This window comes from Takifugu flavidus, chromosome 9, assembly GCF_003711565.1.
Source record: "Takifugu flavidus isolate HTHZ2018 chromosome 9, ASM371156v2, whole genome shotgun sequence".
In the NCBI taxonomy this organism is placed as follows: domain Eukaryota; kingdom Metazoa; phylum Chordata; class Actinopteri; order Tetraodontiformes; family Tetraodontidae; genus Takifugu; species Takifugu flavidus.
In genome coordinates, this window is record NC_079528.1 from 11,661,061 (window position 1) to 11,682,147 (window position 21,087).

Sequence of the window (21,087 nt, forward strand, 5' to 3'; positions counted from 1 at the left end):
CCACTAGACCATGAGTTGTTTTTTAATTATTTGGTCAAGTTTATTTTTTCTTGGTCTCTTTTCCCAAAGTACGTCTGACAGCACTGAATGACAGCTGAAAATTGAGATTTGCATTGACCCAGGTCCTTGATCATAACAGCGACTGTGGAGACAAACCCAAAACAGCAAACATAAAAGATCCTCTGATTTGATTAGTTAGGAAATAAGCCAGAGTCTGGAGAGAACCCTGTGAATATCCACAACTGCTCAATTTTATTTAGGGTTTATATTCTTGTTTCTGTTCTTCAGATACAAATAAGTGGCTAGAAATCATGGATGGTCCTACACAACTACTAACATCTCGTAAAACATGAAACTTTACTTTAAACATTCTTCACAATTTTTCAAGTGCATTAAAAATAACCTAGTCAATGCTGAACTAAAGGACATAAAACAAGGAAGCAGTGTAGACAGGGTGTGATGCACAAGCATTACAGTTTCAGCCTCCTGGAGTGATTCCCCATTTCAAAAGTTTGTTCACAAAAGCAATGGACAGTTCCATCTCTCTGTTTTCACACACAGTAAATGTGTGTGTGTGAAGCAACTTCGATGGACACAAAGAGATTGGGACTTAACCAAAATTAAATGGGAAAAAAGAAATTCCTACCTTTTGTGGCATTCAGAAATGAAGTACAGCAGTTGAATTGCACCAGTAATGGGACACAACTGCACACAGAGTTTCTTAAACATGGCACGGTTTTAATACTCATTGCCAATTTAGGTACTTGAATTGAAAGAGGAATGGAATGATGACAGGTTGGTCTGAATTTGTAAAGTGAATCCTCAGTTTAACCTGCAAAATAACAATAAAAAAAACAAAACACATACTGGAAACCAGGCTGCCTCCATAGGCAGATTTAAATGAACAATTCAAGTGGATTTAAAAAAAAACAAAACAAAATCTAACCAAACAAAAACATTGTTTCCTCAACTTCAAAACATTGTTAAAGTGACGTGATTACTCTGGTATGTTCAGGTGCTGCTGAGTGACTGAACACAAGGGGGACATAAAAGTTATTATGGAGCCTGTGTAGGTTTCTGCGTGTATGTGCATTATGTTCACATCCTCTGTGTCCATCATGCTGTCTTGTTTCAGGTATATCATTTTTGCTTCTTTTTCTATCATCTTCAGTTGTTTTTCTCCTGCCTCTAATGTTACTTGAGCGTGATGGTCCAGTCTTCCCCTGCGTTCACGCCGGGCTTGCGGATGGTCAACAGCGACACAGACGCATCAAACTCAAAGTCCAGCTTGCTCTCCTGCCCACCTGCAGACAAAAGAACAAGTCAGTACCACAGAAAAAGGAGCATTTCATTTGTGATTCTTGGAAATGATTGTAAAAAATGTCTTAATAGTATGAGTGAATATTTCACACACTTACCCGCAGCCTTCAGGGTAACTTTACTGGGTTTAGTGGCTCCAATGATAACAACACGCTCAATCCATGACTGGGTGGTGAAGTGGGCATCATGAGCCAGGTTACTGAAGTCCAAACACATAATTATTTTACACACATTATGATTCCAAGTTTTTAAAATATTACATTACACAGTTGCACAACAGAGTTGTTTAGTCCACCAGTCCTATTCTCAGGACACATGGACTTGTATGAAAAGCTTTTCAGACTCGGATGTGAAGAAATTCAGCTTTGGTGGGATTTAAAACAGGGTTTTCATGTTCGTTTTTGGGGTGGGAAATGGAGCAAAGCACGATGATGATACCATTACAGAGATGAGAGGTTATTCTAGTTTTATTTGGTTTATATGGCTGCTTGGACTTTGGAAGGGATTGTGTAAATATAAACTCTATTTTGCCCAAAGCCTAGATCAAAGCTGAATGTAACTCTCAGGGGTTCCGACTGGGCTGGAAGAGAATAGTCACTCACATGGAAGAGATGATGTTGTTTGCCATCGAGATCTTTCTGTGGATAAACTCCTTCTTTTCATAGTTAAAGGTGTATCCATCATCGATGTAGATCTCCCCTTCAGCAGTGTTCTGTCAGACAAAGATCTAAACTTAGACTGGATGCTGCCACTTGTCCAAAGCAAACAGGGAACACAGCAGAAAGACAGTAGTGTTTATCAGCCACTGTACAGCTGAGTTACCTGGTTACCAAGAGCCACATATAGAGTGTAAGGGTCATGCTCCATGCAGGTAGAAGACCGACGAACTCGAAGCTTCTTCGGAATAATAGAACCGCCACGCTGGAACACAGGAATCTGGAAAGACAACAGTTCAGATGAATACAGGATGGGGCTACACAATGATTCTCAAGCAGACTTTAAAAAATGTATGAATATCAGCAGCAGACAGCTTACAGAGCTAATAGTAACAGGAATGTAAAGATTCTGTCCTCCATTGTGCTTCTTGAAGGTGTGGATGTCATACCAAACCTGAAAGCAAAGAAAATACACTCTTTATTGCAAGACTATACAAAGGCAGATGATGCTGCACTGTAAAAACAGCAATTTAACACCTGAAAGCTGCAGTGAGTGCAGCCTTACCTCATCTTTGCCAGGCAGATAAGCAGTAACACTCGTCGCTCCCTCCTCAGTAACTGGATGAACCAACAAGTCTTTACCTGTAAAATACATCCAAGTTAGCGAGTCCGATAATCTCCCTGCAAAATTCATCTACAAAGTTTGACGCCTCACCGATCAAGAACTCATCATCGATGGCAAACGTTGCAGTTTCCTTTGGATAATGTAGCCACAGCATTCTGCGACAGAAACACCCCAAATGAGTAATATCCCTTTAGGCAAAGAGGATAAAGGAAAGAGAAATAAGATTTCCATTACTCACCTCATGATGGGCTCGCCCGTCTTGTGAGAGTGGTAGAACTGTTGGTACCAGAAGGGCAGGAAGGTGTAGCGCTGTCGTACAATGTCACGGATCAGGTTGGTGTTGTCGAGACCGTGCAGCCAGGGCTCACGGCGGGGTGTGTCCATGTGGGCGTGGGATCTAAAGAAAGGCATGAAAGAACCAGCCTGGTACCAACGCACCAGCAGCTCCGTGCCTGGAGCGTTGAAGAAGCCACCGACATCAGCTGCAAGAGAGAAGGATCACAGTGAACAGTTTAGCTCCTCCACCTTTAAAGAAAGTGGCCTGCAGCTAACTGGCAAAGATCAGCATTTCATTGAAAAAGTGTCAGCATGGTTTGTTATTTTTTATTTTTTTTACTGGCCAGCACGACAGCAGATTAGAGACTTTATAATACTCACAACCACAGAAAGCAATTCCAGTCAAGCTCAAGCTCAGACACATGGGGAGCGAGATCTTCAGGTGTTCCCACTCGGCAATGTTATCTCCTGTCCATACGGCACCTAGAGAGACACAGACCCTTTAATGCTGAAGGGGGGCGTCGGTACTCTCACAGCTTTAGATTTGGAAATCTGTCAGTAAAGAGTTCTCTCAGTGGCTCCCAAGTTACATAAAACACCACACACACTTTCTAATTTCCACAGGTCCAAAAACAGAAGTTGGTGCCATATAGCAAAAGAACTCTCAGAGGCATATTTGCAACATTAATAGGTAATCCAGGGTGATCAAGTTATCCACTGTTATGCAGTAACCTAAACAGACATATGTGGCTTTAGGCTGCCTTTGCTCAAGTCTTGCTTTTGGAAATATTTCTAATTCTGTCTAATTATTACATTTACTAATTCAATGCCTACCGTAGCGCTGAGACCCAGCAAAGAAGGATCTGGACAGGACAAATGGTCGTTCAACTCCTCCTGACCTTTGGATCAAACCCTCTGCCGTGGCCATTTGCTGTAATAATCGTACAGTACTAAGTAAAATAGTGTAGTAATTTCCATCTGATTGAGCTGAACAGCTCTGGCTCTGAATTTCCTATTTATACATAATATGAGCTATTCAAACAGCCGTGGGTTTATTGTGCGCACTGACCACATAGAAGCCATACAAGTTGTGCACATCCCGGTGCTCCCACTCTCCGTGCTTTGCATCCTTGATCATTGTGATCTCAGGCCCATTAAAGACTGCAGGTTCATTCATATCATTCCAGATATGCAGGTTGTCCATGGAACCCTGAGAGAGAAACCAGATAAATTATTTTTAATAAAAGGCTTAATTAATGAGTCACTCAGATACCAGGTACATTATGTCATCATTTGCAGTCGAGCATTATCGGTGATTGCAACGTACCTCATACTTATCATAAGCAAACATTTGGGCCCACAACTCTCTCATCTCTGGATTGGCAAAGTCAGGATAGCCGGTGCTCCCTAAATGATGGCAGAATGAAAGAATAGAAAGGAAGGAATGTAAGCGTGCAATGCCCATTCACATGCCTAACATCGGTCTGCTTGGTTTCCATTTTGCTGCAATGTTTAGTCTCTTACCGGGCCAACACCAGCCCTCATAGTTTCCACCATCTTTATTCTTCACGTACAAATCCCGGGACTGGATTTCATCATGGAGCTTGAAGCTGCTTTCTATTTTGACATGAGGGTCCACAATGGCCACCAGCTAGTGACAACATCAAAAATATCAAGGAGATACAATCACAAACCTGCAGAATGTGTGTATCCCTAAATGTGCAAGTAAAACTGCAGCCCACATTCATCCTATGGCCGTAGACCGAGTTATACAACTACGAAGAGTCTAGAAACTGAAAAAACACGACTATGACCAAATGAAAGTATGTCAATCTTAAAATGCAGCTACAAAAATGAAAAAAAGACCAAGACGTTAATCATTTTGGGAGAGTAACAAATCTGACTTCAATGCGGCCTTTGATCGTAGGTGAGGAAGTGGAATAAACAGAAATAAACAGTGCTACATCTGGGGGAAGGGCGGTGTGGCCCTTTTGTACCTTGCGCTTCTTATCCTTGAGGCCCTGCAACATTTCCTTTGGTGAGGAAAATTTGTGTGGATCCCAGGAGAAGTAGCGCTTTCCATCCGTGTGCTCGATGTCGAGCCAGATATAGTCATAAGGGATGTCATGCTGATCAAAGCCTGCGTCCACCGCCTGCACATCCTCCTGGTCATTGTAGTTCCAGCGGCACTGGTGGTAACCCAGAGAAAAGATTGGAGGGAAGGATTGTGTTCCTGATGGATCACAAACACAGAAGGATCACAAATAACTCAAGTTGGAACGTGCCGATTCAGGACAATTGATGTGAAACAATGTAAACGGTAATTCAGCAATCTGCGAACCTGTGAGGGAGGCATACTGAGCGAAGAGGTCTTTAGGTGTGGGTCCAAGCAGAATGAAGGCGTCAATGATGCCACTTTCAGAGATCCAACGCACGTCTGTCTGGGGCTTCTCGTTTGAACCCTGCACATAATCTAGCATTTTCCCAAACACAGTCTGGAGAGAAACATAATCAAGTGAGGGGACGACAACATACAGCGCAAGAATATATGTTAATTTGTTAAAGAAAAAAGGACGCACTTTCCCAGCCGTGTTGGAGCTAATGTCCACCCATGTCTCGGCAGCATTGAGCCAGAAGATGCCCGTTGTCCTCTCGGTGTTGTGCGCCACTATGAGAGGGACAGATCCATACAGAGCCATGGGGGAATACAGCTCGTACTTGTAAACATCCATGTTGTGGAGCCGATATGGATCTCCATTTCTGAAAGAACACACTTGAGCTTGATTCCAGGTGGCAAAACATCCACAAAGATGGAAAAACTAGAAAATCTACATGCTGTATTTGGATTCAGCCTTTTAAATACTCACTCCGTTGTTTTGAGCCTGGCTGTGTCTGCATGTTCGGGGATGCCATAGACGTGCTCAACGCCTGGCAAAGAAAAGTCTAAACTAATCGCTGTTGGACCTGGAAGAGAAAATATCGTGAAGGGCAGAATAAGTGTAACGATTGTCAACATTATCTGTTTGAGGGAGTTTTAACTGACCGTTGGGTTTGCTGTCTACAAACGTTTTAAATGTCTCCTCCCACATCCCTTCCTCGTCTTTTTCATCCTCTTTGGCAGTCTGTTTGGGAAGAAGAGGAATGAAAGGTGTGACGAGAAGTTTAAATGAAAGACAAAAAGAACCCAAAGCACTTTAGTGGTCTACAGCACAGCACCTCAGCCTGGTCTGCTGGCTCAGCCTCGTCTTTCTTCTCAGCCTCGGGGTCTGCTTGACTGATCAACAGGGAAAAAACATGGAAGGATAAGTTAAAAAGGGGAGGAAATTGGGACAAGACTGTGTTGCTGTGTTCAAATGAAAAGCAATATTTTCATGAGCGATGTTATATGAAGAGTCAAATTACACTATGATAAAAAGAAAAGGGGAGACAAAGAGTATAGCTCCTATTATCCCGACCACACTGACTTTGTGAAAGGAAAAAAAAGATTTAATATGATTTTGGATCAATGCCAAGGGGACTCAAATCACAAGTTCTCATTCTGGAACGAGACCATTTGAGGCGTTATACCCAAAAGAACAAACCGGTAATCTGTGGTAAAACAGCTTTCCGACGAGATGACGTCATTAAAAGAGGACTAGTTAAACATCAAACGGTGGAAAGCCAAATAGCGCTGAAAATGGGGACGATTATGCTAAAGGATTGCAGTTCGCTGTAATGATCACGCGGTTATGTAACAAAAGCAACAGGCTGAGTTGGGTGCACGCTGTCTTAGAGATATAGAAGGTTCCAAAACTGCCTCAGTATTTTCAGGTGATTTCATGCAGCTACATATCACAACACTAAACACTTCAGCCACACAACAAACCAGGGAGCAAAATCTCAAGGCTGCCCATTCATCAAGTGTCAATATGCCAGTATAATGAGGTTATTTCACCATTGCAGGCAAGCTTTTCGCTGTAGACTTTGTTAAATCATAATGACTTCCACAACATGGCCTAAAGGTAAACAGAGAATCGTGAATCCTGAGAAACCCTTAGAACTGGCCTCTAATAAAAAGGAAGAAAAAGAAGAACAATCACCATTAACAGAAGTGCAAACATAACTGAATTTAGAGGAAGAGGGGAATAGGCTAACTGCACATGACACACAGGCTGCCGTTTTCTCAATACATGAATTCACACAGCTCAAGTGTTCAGCTCAAATCTGAAACTATAGTGGATTCAGTACAATTGGCTCAAGTGCACAAGTAAATCAGTGTTACAGTGGGCACAGATGCCACTTCATCTCCAGTGATCAGGGTGAAATTCAATTTCCATTTTAATTCTGGACTGGAATTAAAGTCAGACATGCACATGGTCTATCGCTAAGCCACATTTATATCAGGGACAACGGTGTTTGGTGTTATGGCAGCTCCTAAACATTTTCACTACTGGCAGCATTGGCAGGAGGAACAGAACACACACAAATCTTAAGAGTTTTTACCTAGAGAATACCCTCTTGACATTATCCCACACACTAGCCACTGTGCTAGTAACTTTATAGGAGAAACTAGGACGATAGGAAGAAGAGGACAGAACAACCAGTCAGAGACAATACCCAAAAACAAACATGGGAACAAAAACAGAACTCATTCACAGAGTGACGGTGTGGATTAAGAGCCACTGCTGGTATTTGCATATGTGTCTGGAAGTGTGCTTTCTCACGTGTCCTTGCGTATCCTCAGGTGCTCAAAAGCCAGCAGGCCACGAGAGTTGAGTGACATCAGCACTTCTCGCCCTTCCATGATATCCAAACGGAAGGGCCTGGCGCTGAGGATGACCCTCTGAGACTCCACCCCTAAGGAGAGCACCACCCCGTTCTCGTCCTGAGACAGGAGGGACATGCTGAGGAAGAGCAAAGGACAACATTAACAGGCGGAATCAGCTCATACAAGTGATAAGAAAATGGAAAAATCAGTAACTTTTATTTTCTGGTTGAGTCATTTTCATTGTGAACGACAATCATGGCGACGCCCACCTCACAGAGAGAGTAATTAACATTTTGGGAGGCTTACGGCTCAGTCGTAGGTTCCTTGACGAGTACATCTGGGACCTCGAAGCGAGGCTTCAGCGGCTTTAACTCATTAATCTTCACCCTCGTCATGTTTCCCTGGAGACGGTAAAGCTCCAGCAGTAGACGCACCTGAGAGGCAAGTACAAAGAGATGGACAGAAGTGAGTGGGAGCTGATGGGCCCGAAGTGGGAATTTCATTATCTCCACAACAAAGGCTGCAAATTTTGTTGAGGCAAGGTCTTTTTCTGCACCATGTCCCTTTCGGTTTAATTTGATTTGTCCCAATTTTATTTCCTAGTCCAGTAAACTAAACTAAAATTAGATTTACCTTGTTTTTGTCATTGATGAGTTGCAAAGTGAGTCTGGTGTTGGTCAGCTCCATGGTCTCAAGCAGGGCTCTATAGGGAGACTCGCCAGGTATCAACGCACGCTGGCGCCTGTTCAGTGGAAGCCATTAAGAGTGGATGTAAGTGGAGTTTCTTTTCTACCATATTGTGCCGTGTTATGGGGTGGATAATGAAATGATAGGTTCTCTTCCCATTGTGCACTTACTTGCAGAAGGCACTCTGATCACAGGTCTTGAAGTTGCTTTTTTCCACAGCCCACGTCCCAGTGAGGCACAGGGCCAGCCAAAGCACCATAATAGGTGCCATTCTGCAAAGACGTAAAGACAACCTAAACTTAACATGCTTAAGGCTACTTAACAGTAATCCGTAAAATCATCGACCCACATGTGGAACACTGGTCTTGAAGCAATATTAATAAGCACCCTCGCCTATACTGCACCAAATGTACAGGAGTTAATCTTACACAGAACAAAGGCAAACAAATGGCTGCACTTTGATCGCTCTTCGGGGCTAAAAAGGGTTTCTGAACTGAAGGGCAAAGCCAGGAAAGATCAGAAGAAGCACCCGTCATCCTGCTGCAGGCCTATAACGAGCAAACAGGACTGTGGCGTCTGTATAAATAAATCTGTCTTCTGTGTTTTCATTCAGTGTAATGACTTACTAATATTAACACAAAAACTCATTTTGCCGCAGGTATGTCTATTTCCCCATATTGTGATCTTTTGGGCAGGTAGCTTTTGGGCTATGTACACATCACATCTTGAAAGTTGTGCAGGGCGGATCAATTTGTTTTGTCTACTAAAATATTAACACAGTCTACTTCCGATAGTTCCTGTAAAATTGAAGCAATTAATGGCACATATGCATTTGCATTGAGAGTTTGGCACTGAAAATTGCGGGTGACAACTATATTTGTTTATAGAAAAATAATGATATAACGTCTGCACAGTATACCAACATCAACCATAGCTGAATATTTCGTTTTTAGCACATAAACCTGTTCAATGGTGTTAAAGACATCAATTCCTGGTTACCAAAATGTTTGAAGACAAAGGTGGCAGCAGGAAATATATGAAAATGATGCTGCAAATCTGGTTTTCAAACGCGCCCACAGCAAAACAAAATGGATGTCAAACATTATTCGCTTGCAAGGACTATTTTGTCATTATATCTACACAACAGCCAAAACAGACTTATTAGTACAAGGATCATTTCATCCGTGAATTCTAATCCCCTTAAAATACTTCGAACGGACGAATCCGATTCACTAACAAAGTCGATCCGACTTGACGTTTAAACGCGGACGAGCTGCATCCTGGGCGACGACACACCGATGGACGTTGTTGGGACAGAAAAAAATGACTATTTAAATTCACATTTATCGGCGATCTGAATGAAGCGTCAGAGTAGCGCAGCAGCTAAAGTAGGCTAAAGTTAGCTGACAGTCATTGGTAATTACGAGGAAAGGAGTCTGACAAATCTTCCGCAGTTTTAACATTTACAATCCTTTATTTTTTTACCGGGATGTCAGGACTGTCCCGAGACTCTCCTGTCGCTGGGACACCCTTTAGGACGAGGATGTCCCGCTAGCTAACCTTGCTCGTAGCGGTAATAAGAGGAACATCCTGCCAAGCTGCCAATTCAATTGGTTGACAATCTCGATCGTTCAAATACGGATATTCTGTCGGGATTTTTTACAAGCCATGTGAGGGTTTTCTTACACATGTAGAAGGCGCACATCCATGTGGACAGACACTTCCTCTTCAACGCACAAATGCTAAATAATTTAATTCACAATATCAATAAAATGAGACAGCAGAGGGGCTTTGTCTTACCTCTCAGCAACGGCGGCCATCTTGCTTGTGCTCCGGCTTTGGCCCCACCTCTTTCCGTCCGCAACAAAGATCGTATAAAGCAGTCAGAGTCCCTGTTCAAGAATACAATAAAATATGTTTTCTCGCAATCAATTGTTCATTTAATCGAAAATATCCAAATCGTACAAATCCACGTTACGGATTTTAGGAGAACCGCCCTTCTACAACTGGACCCCAACCGACAATAAAACAGGATTGAGTGAACTTCATATAAATATGGACTATCATAATTTGAATCACTTCCGGTGTGGACACGTCATCGTCAGTCTCCAGTCAGTGAAGCGCACGTTTCACCGCCGCCATGACAACGCAGTGCACAGTTTAATCAGCTATTGTTTAATTCATTTTGGTATGTGAGTGTAAGGGCTTTAGCATATAGGGTCCCCACGGTTAAATGTTATTCGTTTTTAATGTTGAAAAATAATCAAAAACGTCCAGGCTTATAACAAGGACCTTCAAATGGAAATCAGTCCCACGTGATTAGGGTGAAGTCACACAGGATGAAAGAGTGGCTGAAAGCATTCGGACTTGAACACAAGACTTTCATTAGTTTATTCAACCTCGCTCCTGATCTGAGTGTCATATGCAACATTTTGGTATCCATCATCGCAAATGCCTGGGTAAAAATGTATTTAAAGCCAAATGAATGTTTATACTGCAAAGTGATTTAAATGACAGTTTACACATGTAACAAGTTCCAAAACCTTTTTGGCCACCATGTTTTGAAAAATAACCCCCTCACACATATAAATGATTTAGCAGATATCAGATGTGTTTCCTAACTAAAACAATACATCAAGCTTCTTTTTTGTATGAATGTGAGTTAATTGTGAATAAACAAAATATACAAGTTTGGTATTCCTTGGGTATCGACTCTTTCAGAGAAACCAGTTAGGCATGGTTTAATACTAAAATATTCAAAAAGAAATGTAGGCATACACAAATAAAACTAAAGTACAGCAATGATACAGTTGCAGTCCACTCCAGTAGAAATGTCCATATTATTCTTTTAGCCTCAACATATTGACTGCTACCTCTCCACAAATTGGTCCCTGCTAATGTCTACAGCTGGAACCGCCAGCACAGATGTCCCAGTCTATCTATATTTTTGTGGAGCACGCTGTGAATTGGTGCTACGTATCTGGCCACATCTCCATCCCGTGAGAAGTCCCTGCAGAATTGTCCCTTATCTGGGCTGAAGACAAACTTTTGAGGCATGGGCCCATTACCTCGAACATATTCCCACACAGTGAGAAGCAGCAACCTGACCTCAAAGGGAGAGAGATGGGGGAAAGCTTCGTGGACATTGGCCAACACAGGAGGCAGAAGTTGGCCCTCCCCCATGCAGGAGACTAGGAGACAGGAGGCCTGGAGGTGCCAGGGGGAGTCTGTAGATAATGCCTCACGGGATGCCTCCCAGTGGGCAAGTAGTGTTGCAAGAAGCCCTCGGAGCACAGCGGAACAGTAGCAGAGAGCTGGGCGTCCAGCTGCCACCACTTGAAGCAGAGGGAAAAGTACCGGGTGAGCCTCGAAGCAACGTCGGATGTGGATATCTCGCTCTACTGTGGTACGGGCGTGTTCCTCTGGGGGCCAGGACAGCTCACCGTTGGCCACATCAGGGCAGACACTTTCCACCAGTGTGACCGCAACAACCTTGGCTGCCTCAGCATTGATAGGGGCTGGCTCATCCTGCGACTGTGATCCGTTGATAGAACCATTGAGACCAGCAGGGCTACAACACTGGATTATGACAGCCAAAAGGGTCTGGACATTCTACAGGGAGAAAAAAATGACAAGTTAAATTTGCATGTGTACATACATGAATAAATCCCTCATACATATAGAATTTGTATATTTCTCCAAAATTGTGAAAAAATGCTCAATTATATAGCAAAACCACACATCTCACCTGGATGACCCAAGATGGATCGGGCATCTTGGTGGCAGTACGGACCTTCAAACCCTTTCCAATTACCCCGGCATGAAACACAGACCACACACTTCCGGTGAAGTTGACAGCAGTTCCGAACCGACAGTTGATGTCCAGCAAAGACACTCCAGGGTCAGTGGAGGCAGATGGAGAGGTCAGAGGAGCCCCAGACATTTCTGCAATCTGGCCTCCAAACAAGTCGGTGTTGCCTTTGTGCAACGCTCCTTCAATTAGCTGCTGCAGTACCGCTTTGAGAGTGAGCGCAGAATATGCTGCAAAGCGGGAAAGCAGCTTCACTGAACAGTTCACAGCCTCACTTCCCTGCCCTCCATCCCTTCCCGCTTTTGTCCCTTCACTTTGTTTACGTAGTACCAGAAAGAAGTGAGTGACAGCAGCACGAGAGAGAAGGAGCAAGTCGGCTGGGGAGGATGTGCGAGGAAGTGGGCTACAAGACAGGAGGCGCACTGCTGCATGAGACACTGTTGGGTCTCCGTGTAAAAGGAGTCCACTGAAGTTTTGAAGGTGTCCAGAGACTGCTGTGCCAACCTGAGTGGCCATGGATGACTGTAAACCCTTTGTGTCCTCCTCTTGACTCTGGATGGCTGTGGCTAGGTTAAGCAGCAGCTGCTTCAGCTGCCGGGGCCCTAGTGTGTGTGTGTGGATCTGGGCCACGCAACGTGTTACAGCAGCAGGAATAAGCCCAACCATACAAGAGGAGAGCATAGTGTGGAGCTGCCAGGCCAGGGCCAATTCCTCTGGGTTTCGAGCCTGTGTGAGAAGTTGACAGAAGGCCTCAGTGGCCACAGTGAGACCTCCATACACGGACAACAGGCACAACAACTGGTGCAGCCAAAGATGGCGCTTCCTCTCCAATCGCAATGTTTCAGCACAGAGCTGACTTATGTGAGACTGTAGTTCTTCCAGGAAAGGGATAATCCTCTGGGGCTGCATACAAGATGAGTGATGTGGGCTGACCTCGACTCCATCGGTGCGGTTAAACACCAGTTTATGGAGATGTAGAAGCAGCATCTGGAGGAGGCGATCGCAACCTTCTCTAACTCCTTCATGAGGCGAAGGTGTAGGCCCAGAGATGATAACTGAGGCAGGGGTTGCTGTGTCTGCAAGAAAGCGGAGGACCTTTGCGCCACCTGATGGGCTCTGGCTGATAAGGTGAACAGCCAGCCCTAACATGTTGTCCAGTTCTTCTCTTGGGATGCCCTGCAGTAGGGTCTGCAACTGGAGCAAAACAGGTGGGCGTAGCAGGTCGACCAATTCAGCCGACACTGCACCGAATAGGTTTGGGGACATTGCAGCCAGCTGCAGCAGAAATGGCACTGCAGCACGGCGGAGCTGAGGGGAACTCTCCCAAGATGTTGATGAAGAAGTTGGGGACAAAGGACTTGAGGGATTCAGACTTTCCTGAAACATCCTCAGAAGTTCCTTCCTTATACTGTCTGAATGGTGTGCCGCAAGGTGACCCAGAATTCCCACCACTGAGCCGATCTTTGGCACTCTGCTGCCTTTGTCCACCACCATCATCATGAGCCCTTGGTCCTTAGTACCGTGAGAGCAGAAGTCCTTTAATCCGCAAGCCAATACCCGGCTGATGATAGTACCTGGGAATGCAGAGCCGATGTGAGCCACCACCCAGTCAAAATGCGGAGAGTGCTGAACTGACGTGTCTAGAAGTGCATCCACACAAGCATCGGGACACCAAGCCAACATGGCAGCCAAGCACTGGGAGTAGGCCTCCATGAGAGATCGCGTGGCAGCACAAGACATCCAGAGCTGGAGCAGCTCATTGAGGCTGGATGAGTGTGGGGCCACCCTGCGGCCAGCATGTTTGCTGCTCAGCTGACCCAACAAGTCCACAGCCCAGGTCGAGACCAACGGAGCCCAGGCCCGGGGGTTCAAACGGATAAACTCGGACAGCACACTGTGAATCTCCTACAGACAAAAATATAATTACTGTAGTAGGGAATGATTTGACACATTTTATGATTTGCAAAACACAATTAATATAAAGTGTATAATTTTTGGAAGGTCACGGCGGTGTCTTCTTCTTGGTTGCATCAAAATTTGGCATATTTGGAAAATACTGTAATGATTTGCTCTCCAATTATTATTGACCTTTAATTTATTTTATAATACAACATGAGCTGTACAGGAAGTCCATGTCTCAACACACCTGTATGATGTCTTCTAGGTTGGAGCTCACTCCAGAGCTGGTATCACCATCTGTCTCCAGGTTGTGCAGGAAAGCAGAGACGTGCTCATCATACACACCTCTTAAGTGCTCCAGCACAGCACCTCGACAGGCTGGAACCAAACGCAGCAGGCGCACAGCACAGCGAGCATGTTCACGGACGCTGAGCTTCCGTCCTTGAGCAACATCAATACCATTGATGAAAGACTTGATCTCCTGAGAAAGTTCCTGAGCACTAAGGGAGGGAATAGAGTTAAATAATGGCAGCCGTTCCATTTGAGCAAGATAATAAAAAAGGTAATAAAACAAAAGTGAAATACCTACATGTGTGGGAAGAACAGATAAACTGAGACTAGCTGGTCAGACATTGAAAATGTTTGTGACTCTAACGCAGATGAATTTATGTATGTATAACGTGTAATGCAATTTAAAAAAAATTAGAATACTTGCGATAAGGATTAGTCCTTAATTTAGTTTAATTTTTTATAAATAAATAAAATATAATCAACAGCTAGTAAACTATAAGTCAACTGAGCCTTATAGAAGGTATATTTTAAATGTATAAAACTATCAGTTCTAAAATTCCAGTTCCTTTCTCTCCACTGCCACACTCACCTCGGGGTCTGCGGGGTGTGAGTGTGTGTGCTCTGCATCGCTTTTACTGGATTAGCGTCGAACGCCACAGACATCGCTGGAACATTTAACGTGAAGTCGTCACATCAAAACAGCCTCACGGCTTTGTTGCGTCCGTCCGAGCAATGACCAGCGGTTTATGCGCTTTTCCCGTTAAGATTACAGAACAAATATTCACCGACAGGGCGCTCCAAAACCGGAAGTTGTGACTTCTTCGTTGAAAGTCAGACAACCATTACAAACTAGTGGTTAATCATTGGCGACATCTGATGGTAACAAATAGAAATGATCATCCATTGACTTCTGGAAAAGCTAGAGCACGGCCTCATAATGTAATTTATTTTAGTATTGTTACGTGTTTGCTCATTCTACAAACCACTGTCGCATCATGATTTTATTTTTGGTAATTTTATTTTTTTTAGTTTTACGTTATACATTTCATTGTTAACTTGTTTTTTTGTTGTTAACTTTTTTATCGATTCCGTTTTGGTGTCCCATGTGTTCTCAACATTTCCTCGTTAGTTATTTTGCAGTTCAGTTACATCACTTTGTAACCCAATGGTTTACATAAAGTTTCTTTAAAAAAAACGCATGTGTAAACCAAAGGGTTTACATAAAGTTTCTTTTAAAAAAACACACCCATATCACAGCTGATCCTTGGTGCGGCTCGCGCTGCTGCACTGACGGATATCGAAGGTCACAGGTGAGACGACAAACCGGGACTATTTTAGATGAGCTGTCCGGTCATTAAAAGGCCTGTTAATGTCAGATGTAAACATAATTAGAATGTCTTTTACATCAGTGGCGTCGTTGCGATGCAGGCCCACTGCGAACTCCTTTGAACTCCTCTAACAAACTGGTTTCGTTCTCATTATTTCGATGAAAATCGCCTTTCTTTGTACTTTATGAATTCAGTTGAATCCACGACCTTGGTTGGCTGAACTCAAAATACTGCGATTGCTGCGGAACACATGCGTAATTTCGTAATACTTGACAATTAACTATGAGACGTAAACAGGAAATTACTTTTTCCTGCAGGTGTTGAAAGTTCGGGCTTTATAAACAGAACTCTGACATGGCTCCAGTCCTGGTAAGACTATTGTCTCTGGTTTTGTTGTGTCCTCACTTGTTTTACGTTTAAAAAAAATAAAAACAAATAAAGTTTAGTTCAAAGATAGGGTGTCTGACTGCTCTTGTGTTCTCTAGTATGATGAGAAACCAGAACTGGGAGACTTGATAGAAATAGACCGCGGTTCCTATGAGCACTGGGCCGTCTATGTCGGTGATGGATTTGTGGTTCATTTGGCACCACCATGTAAGTTCACCACAGAGGTCACGACTGCCGCTGTGCATCCTAGTCTGAAACTAAAAGATGTCCTAAAGTCACTGAGAATTATCTGTTTCCCTTTTTCCCCACATCTGGTTTTCACAGTTGAAGGACGGGGTGGACAGTCCAGCAGCGTCATGTCAGTCCTCGCTGATAAGGCTGTCGTGAAGAGAGAGGAGCTGTGGGATGTGGTGGGAACCGACAAGTGGAAAATCAACAACAGCTTGGACAACAAGTATGAGCCCCGTCCAAGTCACATCATCGTGAAGGCAGCCTGCGAGCTGGTGGGCCAGCAGCTGCCGTACGACCTCTTGACAAAAAACTGCGAACACTTTGTTAACGAACTCCGCTATGGAATAGCAGAATCTCGGCAGGTGAGTGCAGAACATTTACAATCACATCTCCTTTGCAGCACATCTGAAGGTCTCTCAAGGTCACTGGGCCAAAGCACAACGCTGTGGTTGTAAGCTTGCAGCAGTTGTTTTTTTGAGAACTGAGTAGAGAAAGATAAATACACGCCAGCACCTGAAGTCTGATCCATGTGTAAAAACATGCTGTCGGCATTGTTCTGGCAACCTTTGGACTTACCCCATTTGGACCAGGATAGCTAACATCTGCTTACTGGTGTTACAAACAAGTTCTGAATTATGACTATCAATAACTCGTTGGGTAGATGTTAAATCTATGACAGTAAATCTTAATGACAGCATGTGTCATAAAACTAAATAACACCCATGTAAACACAGATGAATTAGTCAAGCAGCAGTTAAAGAACAACAAAGTGAACTGTTGTCATGGCCACGTCATGGTTAAATCCATCCCTCAGACAGTCTGCTGAGAGCAACGAATACTGAATCACGACTAAAGAATAATAAGACTTAAATATGGAATAGAGGTTTGACAGAATTTAAGAGTATATTTCTAAATGAACATCACATTGTACACACATTTAATGAGCTTCTTCTTTTCCATCTGCAGGTGCGCACGGCTGGTGAAATGGTCCTGGCTGCAGGGGTGGTTGCTGCGGTGGGGTTTGGGATCGTGGCTCTGGCAGGAGCTCTTTTTGGAGGCAGCAAGAAAGAAAAAAACACAAAGTGATTAAACCATCAGCACTAAACCTCAACATGTGCTTATTAAAGCTGCACCCAGGAAAAAACACAATGTAGACACAAGCATCTGTCTATGTCATAGACTCTATGTCATAAAAGCTTTCTTGAAGGTTTTAGCAAATAAATAGGGGCACTTTTAAAATGAAGGCTTTTTGTACACATAGGCACAAATAACAAGTATTTTACTGACTAAACATAAACTGCTCAAATAAAGTTAACAATTGAGTCACAGATATGGGAACGCAATAAAATATTCCAGTTAAAAATCCTTGATTATTTCAATATGTCGTGTATATTAAGATGTTCAATATAACTATGTTTTAATGTAATAGTTAACTATATAATATGTAATTTGATGTTTTTGTGGTTGTATAGCAGAATGCGCCCTTTGTGGTACCTTATCTAGGACAAAGGACAGTTAAAGAGCCCAAAATGAATTCAAAACTTTTGCACTTTTCTCCCGAAACAGCATCTCAGTTTAACAGTCTGTTTCCTTGTGTCTTTGTGAATTAAAGATCATTTGTGTAAAGAAATAAGCTTCCTCATTTTATAAAAACCTCCCTAATCACTGGTCTTTTCCTTTACCTCTTACCATGAAAGGATCACGTTTAACTGCTTTCCGTTTCCAACTTCATAAAAAAAGCTCCCAAAATAAACTAGCATTTTTCTTTCTTGAATTTGCATATAAAGAACAGTTGTGTAGTTTAAAGTCTGCACCAGTCAGCACACCTTTCAATAAAAACTCATGACACCTAATCAAACACTGTCAAATATGACATGGTACAAACCAAAGTTGTCATTATACATTATAGATTCTATTATCAAATATGAGGGACAGTTTTTTCAGCTCCTGTATCCTGGAGCAGATCCCGAACACACGAAGATAAACTTTATTCAAGTACACCCACAACTAGCAGAGGATTCGGTTAAAAACACCAACCAGGTGGAGACCAGGTCGTGGCACACATGCCTCATCCAGTCATCAGGACATGCATATCAAGGACGTCTGTGTTCAGGCACACCCAGGAGCAGTAAGGCTGGGCCAAATCCTGCCACCTAGCCGTGGCATTTTCGCTGGTAAATGCCACCGATTATGCCGCTGTTTGGGGCAGATAAGACGGCTAATGCCCGGTCTGCCTGGGGTTATAGCAGCGGTTATAACAAGTGGTCACTGCCACTAGGGGGCGCTTAAGACACAGGTGGCGACCATAAACTTACTGTGAACATGCGTGTCTGAAGTGTTTTAATATTTCTAATACACCTTGGTGACAACAGCGGGATAAATGTCACTGTTTGGATGCGTTTTCAATGTAATTGGTTTAAACATTACTCTATTGCATTTTGTCCTTTGTATGAAATCTTATTTAAACTCAGGACTAGTTGCAATTCTCTTGAACAAAGATAATTACATTTTCATTCAGTTGTTACACACGGTGTGTGGATCAGCACCATAAACTTTAACTAAAACTGCAACATAACCCAAAGTAAGATCTCTGCGTTGACCAGAGTTGTTACGATGCAACATTAAGCAACATAACTTGTTTGTGTACTTGGGTGCTTCTCACAGCCTTCACAGAGATGCCACAGCTGATGCTGCACGTTGTGGAAGATGCCGTGGCATGTAAACATTATACATTGTTCATACAGTGCTGAGAAAACAAACAAAAAATGGAATAACCTGTCTTTCATGTAGGTTATCTTTATATTATATTCAGTTATATATCCAGAATATGATATGAGGTCAACATGAAACAGTTGACTGGTGCCACCAGCCACAATTTGCACTCTTGCTGCCAGCTGTGCTTTCAATGGGAGAAGAGGAGAAACAGGAAGTTCTCCAGGAACTGCACAGCCAGCAGGATGTGCGTGAAGAGTCCCTGTCCCCATTCCCGTCCCCGTCCCCTGCTTACATTTGTTTTGGGGGGAAAAGGACTATTAAAAGTTAGATGACGAATTAGTTGAAAATTAAAACGTCAAATTGTTTGCAAGATTTAAGGAGATGACAAATTAGAAAAAAATATATCTGTGCACGTGCACACTTTTATATTTCTGTATATTTTGTATCTTATTTTTTATAGTTTATTGAAAGATGTTTTTTATTTGTTGTCTCTTTCACTTTGTCTTCTGTTGATTTGATTTCCAACTACTGTATCCAACAGAATTGATGTGATACAGAAAACTATTTCAGTTAAAAGATGGAAATAGATTTCCTACAGTGTTTTAACAGAGACTGTTTCTCCAAGAAGTGACTATTAAGTAGTAACTAGGCAGAAGTGCCACAATTAGTGGGGTTCTTTAAGATGCCCACAATCAATCATATTTCAGGTGCTTTCCCTGGACATGATTCCTGCTCATAATGACAGAGCCAACTTGTCATTTAAAAGTCAGAAGTTCGTACTTGTGCCCAAATGCCAGCCAGGTAGCCTGTTCCGCTTCTGTTCTCTCAGATTTGCTTGATTAGTATGTGAAGGCGCTCTGTACTCTGCTGAATTCTGCTGTCAAATTCATGTTAAAACCTCTACCAAAGACTCTAAAACCTTATCTTGCTGTTTGGATCCTCTTCCTTCTGTGATTGTCTTGCTGGCACACCCTTACCAGCCAATATCCCTCTTGATGTGCACGTATGGTCCACTCTTTTGAGTCCCACCGCTCCCTCTCATCAAGGCCTCAGGGGGCTGTTGTCCTCTGATCTGATAGTCATCCTCTAATGTCTAGGCAGACCATTATCAGGGAATGAATACATCGAGACAGAGCCTGAGACCAAACCTGATTTGCTGACTTTGCAAATAGTTGTGTGCAATATTTGGTTTAATCTGGAGTTTTCTGACTGAACTCCCAGTAGTCCTAAATGTGTATTCAGGAGAATCCCTCCCATGACGTGAATGTTCAATGCTTTACAGTCCTCTGATGCTAAAGTCACTTCAGCTGTGCCTTCTTCCAAAGCTGTAATCCACTTATTGGCTCCATCAGTGAGGCCTGTCATGTCACAAGATGACCATGGCTCAAACTGTTGTAGACCAGAGGTTTTAGTTATTCTCAAGAAAGGGGATCTTGGTTCATCATCACCCTCGTCATCCGGGTCACTGTCACTGTGAACGGCACGGCGGGGAAGCACTTTCCTGCTGCGGAGCATCATCCTTCTTGTTGGGATTTCTGGGTTGTGTCTGTCTTTGGCCTGCAGGGTGTGGTGTTGCGCACAATTGGGTGCAGCTGGCACTGCAGGTGGGCGCACCTGTAGGCAATTTACATCTTGCTGCCTATTTAAGCAGGTTGTGCCTGCCTGTCAGTGCTGGGGTGTCTGTTCGTTTTGGGTTCCTTGGTGTTGGGTCCTGTTCCTGTTGCTTTGGAGGGTTGCTCCTATTCCCGTGCTTCTGGTTTCCCTGGAGGACCGCTCCTGTTCCTGTTGCCCTGGAGGGCCACTCCTGTCCCCGAGCTTCCGGTTTTCCTGGGAGGCCTCTCCTGTTCCTGTTCCGTGTCTCCTGGAGGACTGCTCCTGCCCCCCTTGCAGTCTAGGAGGACTGCCTCTGCCCTCAGTGTCTCGGAGCACGTTCGTGAGGCGAGCGTGTCGTGCCGGACTCCCGAGTCCTCGCCGGACCTGGGACGGGCGGACGCTGCCTTCCGATCCCCATGCGGTCCAGGAGGACTGTTTCTGTTAATGTGTGCTCCCCTTCCCTGTAAATAAATGTTGACCTCTCCACCACTGTGTCCTGACCTGCGTTCGGGTCCGCTACC

The 21,087-nt window shown here is 43.6% G+C and overlaps 3 protein-coding genes across 7 annotated transcripts; 1 reads left to right on the forward strand and 2 right to left on the reverse strand.

The window, feature by feature from the left end:
- Positions 1-15: 15 nt before the first annotated feature.
- On the reverse strand, positions 16-10,322 carry ganabb (glucosidase II alpha subunit b). 4 transcript variants are annotated; one of them, XM_057044031.1, is made up of 25 exons: positions 10,112-10,322; positions 8,482-8,583; positions 8,258-8,366; positions 7,931-8,058; positions 7,581-7,760; positions 7,360-7,425; positions 6,094-6,151; positions 5,921-5,999; positions 5,745-5,841; positions 5,457-5,637; positions 5,219-5,372; positions 4,875-5,110; positions 4,402-4,528; positions 4,205-4,284; positions 3,947-4,087; positions 3,712-3,808; positions 3,259-3,360; positions 2,840-3,083; positions 2,692-2,756; positions 2,542-2,618; positions 2,356-2,430; positions 2,143-2,256; positions 1,923-2,032; positions 1,419-1,519; positions 16-1,304 (listed from the first exon to the last, which is right to left on the reverse strand). In XM_057044031.1, exons 1-25 carry the CDS (start codon positions 10,129-10,131, stop codon positions 1,195-1,197), a joined length of 2,853 nt encoding a protein of 950 aa, XP_056900011.1. In that variant the 5' UTR covers positions 10,132-10,322; the 3' UTR covers positions 16-1,194. The 4 variants fall into 4 exon arrangements, with proteins under 4 accessions (XP_056900011.1, XP_056900010.1, XP_056900012.1 ...); XM_057044030.1 differs by lacking the exon at positions 10,112-10,322 and adding an exon at positions 9,998-10,035; XM_057044032.1 differs by lacking the exon at positions 10,112-10,322 and adding an exon at positions 9,797-9,816.
- A 349-nt stretch (positions 10,323-10,671) lies between these two features.
- On the reverse strand, positions 10,672-15,350 carry ints5 (integrator complex subunit 5). Its single transcript, XM_057044029.1, has 4 exons — positions 14,902-15,350; positions 14,269-14,521; positions 12,060-14,027; positions 10,672-11,923 (listed from the first exon to the last, which is right to left on the reverse strand). The coding sequence occupies exons 1-4, from the start codon at positions 14,973-14,975 to the stop codon at positions 11,213-11,215; spliced, it is 3,006 nt and encodes a 1,001-aa protein (XP_056900009.1). The 5' UTR covers positions 14,976-15,350; the 3' UTR covers positions 10,672-11,212.
- A 150-nt stretch (positions 15,351-15,500) lies between these two features.
- On the forward strand, positions 15,501-17,891 carry LOC130531864 (phospholipase A and acyltransferase 3-like). Of its 2 annotated transcripts, none has more exons than XM_057044043.1 (5): positions 15,501-15,622; positions 15,958-16,009; positions 16,126-16,234; positions 16,352-16,620; positions 17,225-17,891. In XM_057044043.1, exons 2-5 carry the CDS (start codon positions 15,995-15,997, stop codon positions 17,342-17,344), a joined length of 513 nt encoding a protein of 170 aa, XP_056900023.1. In that variant the 5' UTR covers positions 15,501-15,622; positions 15,958-15,994; the 3' UTR covers positions 17,345-17,891. The 2 variants fall into 2 exon arrangements, with proteins under 2 accessions (XP_056900023.1, XP_056900025.1); XM_057044045.1 differs by having other exon boundaries at positions 15,552-15,622; positions 15,986-16,009.
- Positions 17,892-21,087: the final 3,196 nt, after the last annotated feature.

Bases quoted from the DNA above. Each gene is read 5' to 3' on its own strand.
- ints5 (XM_057044029.1), bottom strand. From the start codon at position 14,975: ATGTCTGTGGCGTTCGACGCTAATCCAGTAAAAGCGATGCAGAGCACA. The intron at 14,522-14,901 runs GTGAGTGTGGCA...TCCCTCCCTTAG, and splicing joins CACACCCCGCAGACCCCGAG to TGCTCAGGAACTTTCTCAGG. The intron at 14,028-14,268 runs GTGTGTTGAGAC...TTTTGTCTGTAG, and splicing joins ACCTAGAAGACATCATACAG to GAGATTCACAGTGTGCTGTC.
- LOC130531864 (XM_057044043.1), top strand. The intron at 16,235-16,351 runs GTAAGTTCACCA...TGGTTTTCACAG, and splicing joins GGTTCATTTGGCACCACCAT to TTGAAGGACGGGGTGGACAG. The intron at 16,621-17,224 runs GTGAGTGCAGAA...TTCCATCTGCAG, and splicing joins GAATAGCAGAATCTCGGCAG to GTGCGCACGGCTGGTGAAAT.
- ganabb (XM_057044030.1), bottom strand. From the start codon at position 10,020: ATGGATGTGCGCCTTCTACATGT. The intron at 5,842-5,920 runs GTCAGTTAAAAC...TTTCTCTTCCAG, and splicing joins TGTAGACAGCAAACCCAACG to GTCCAACAGCGATTAGTTTA. The intron at 5,111-5,218 runs GTTCGCAGATTG...GTGATCCATCAG, and splicing joins TCAGTATGCCTCCCTCACAG to GAACACAATCCTTCCCTCCA.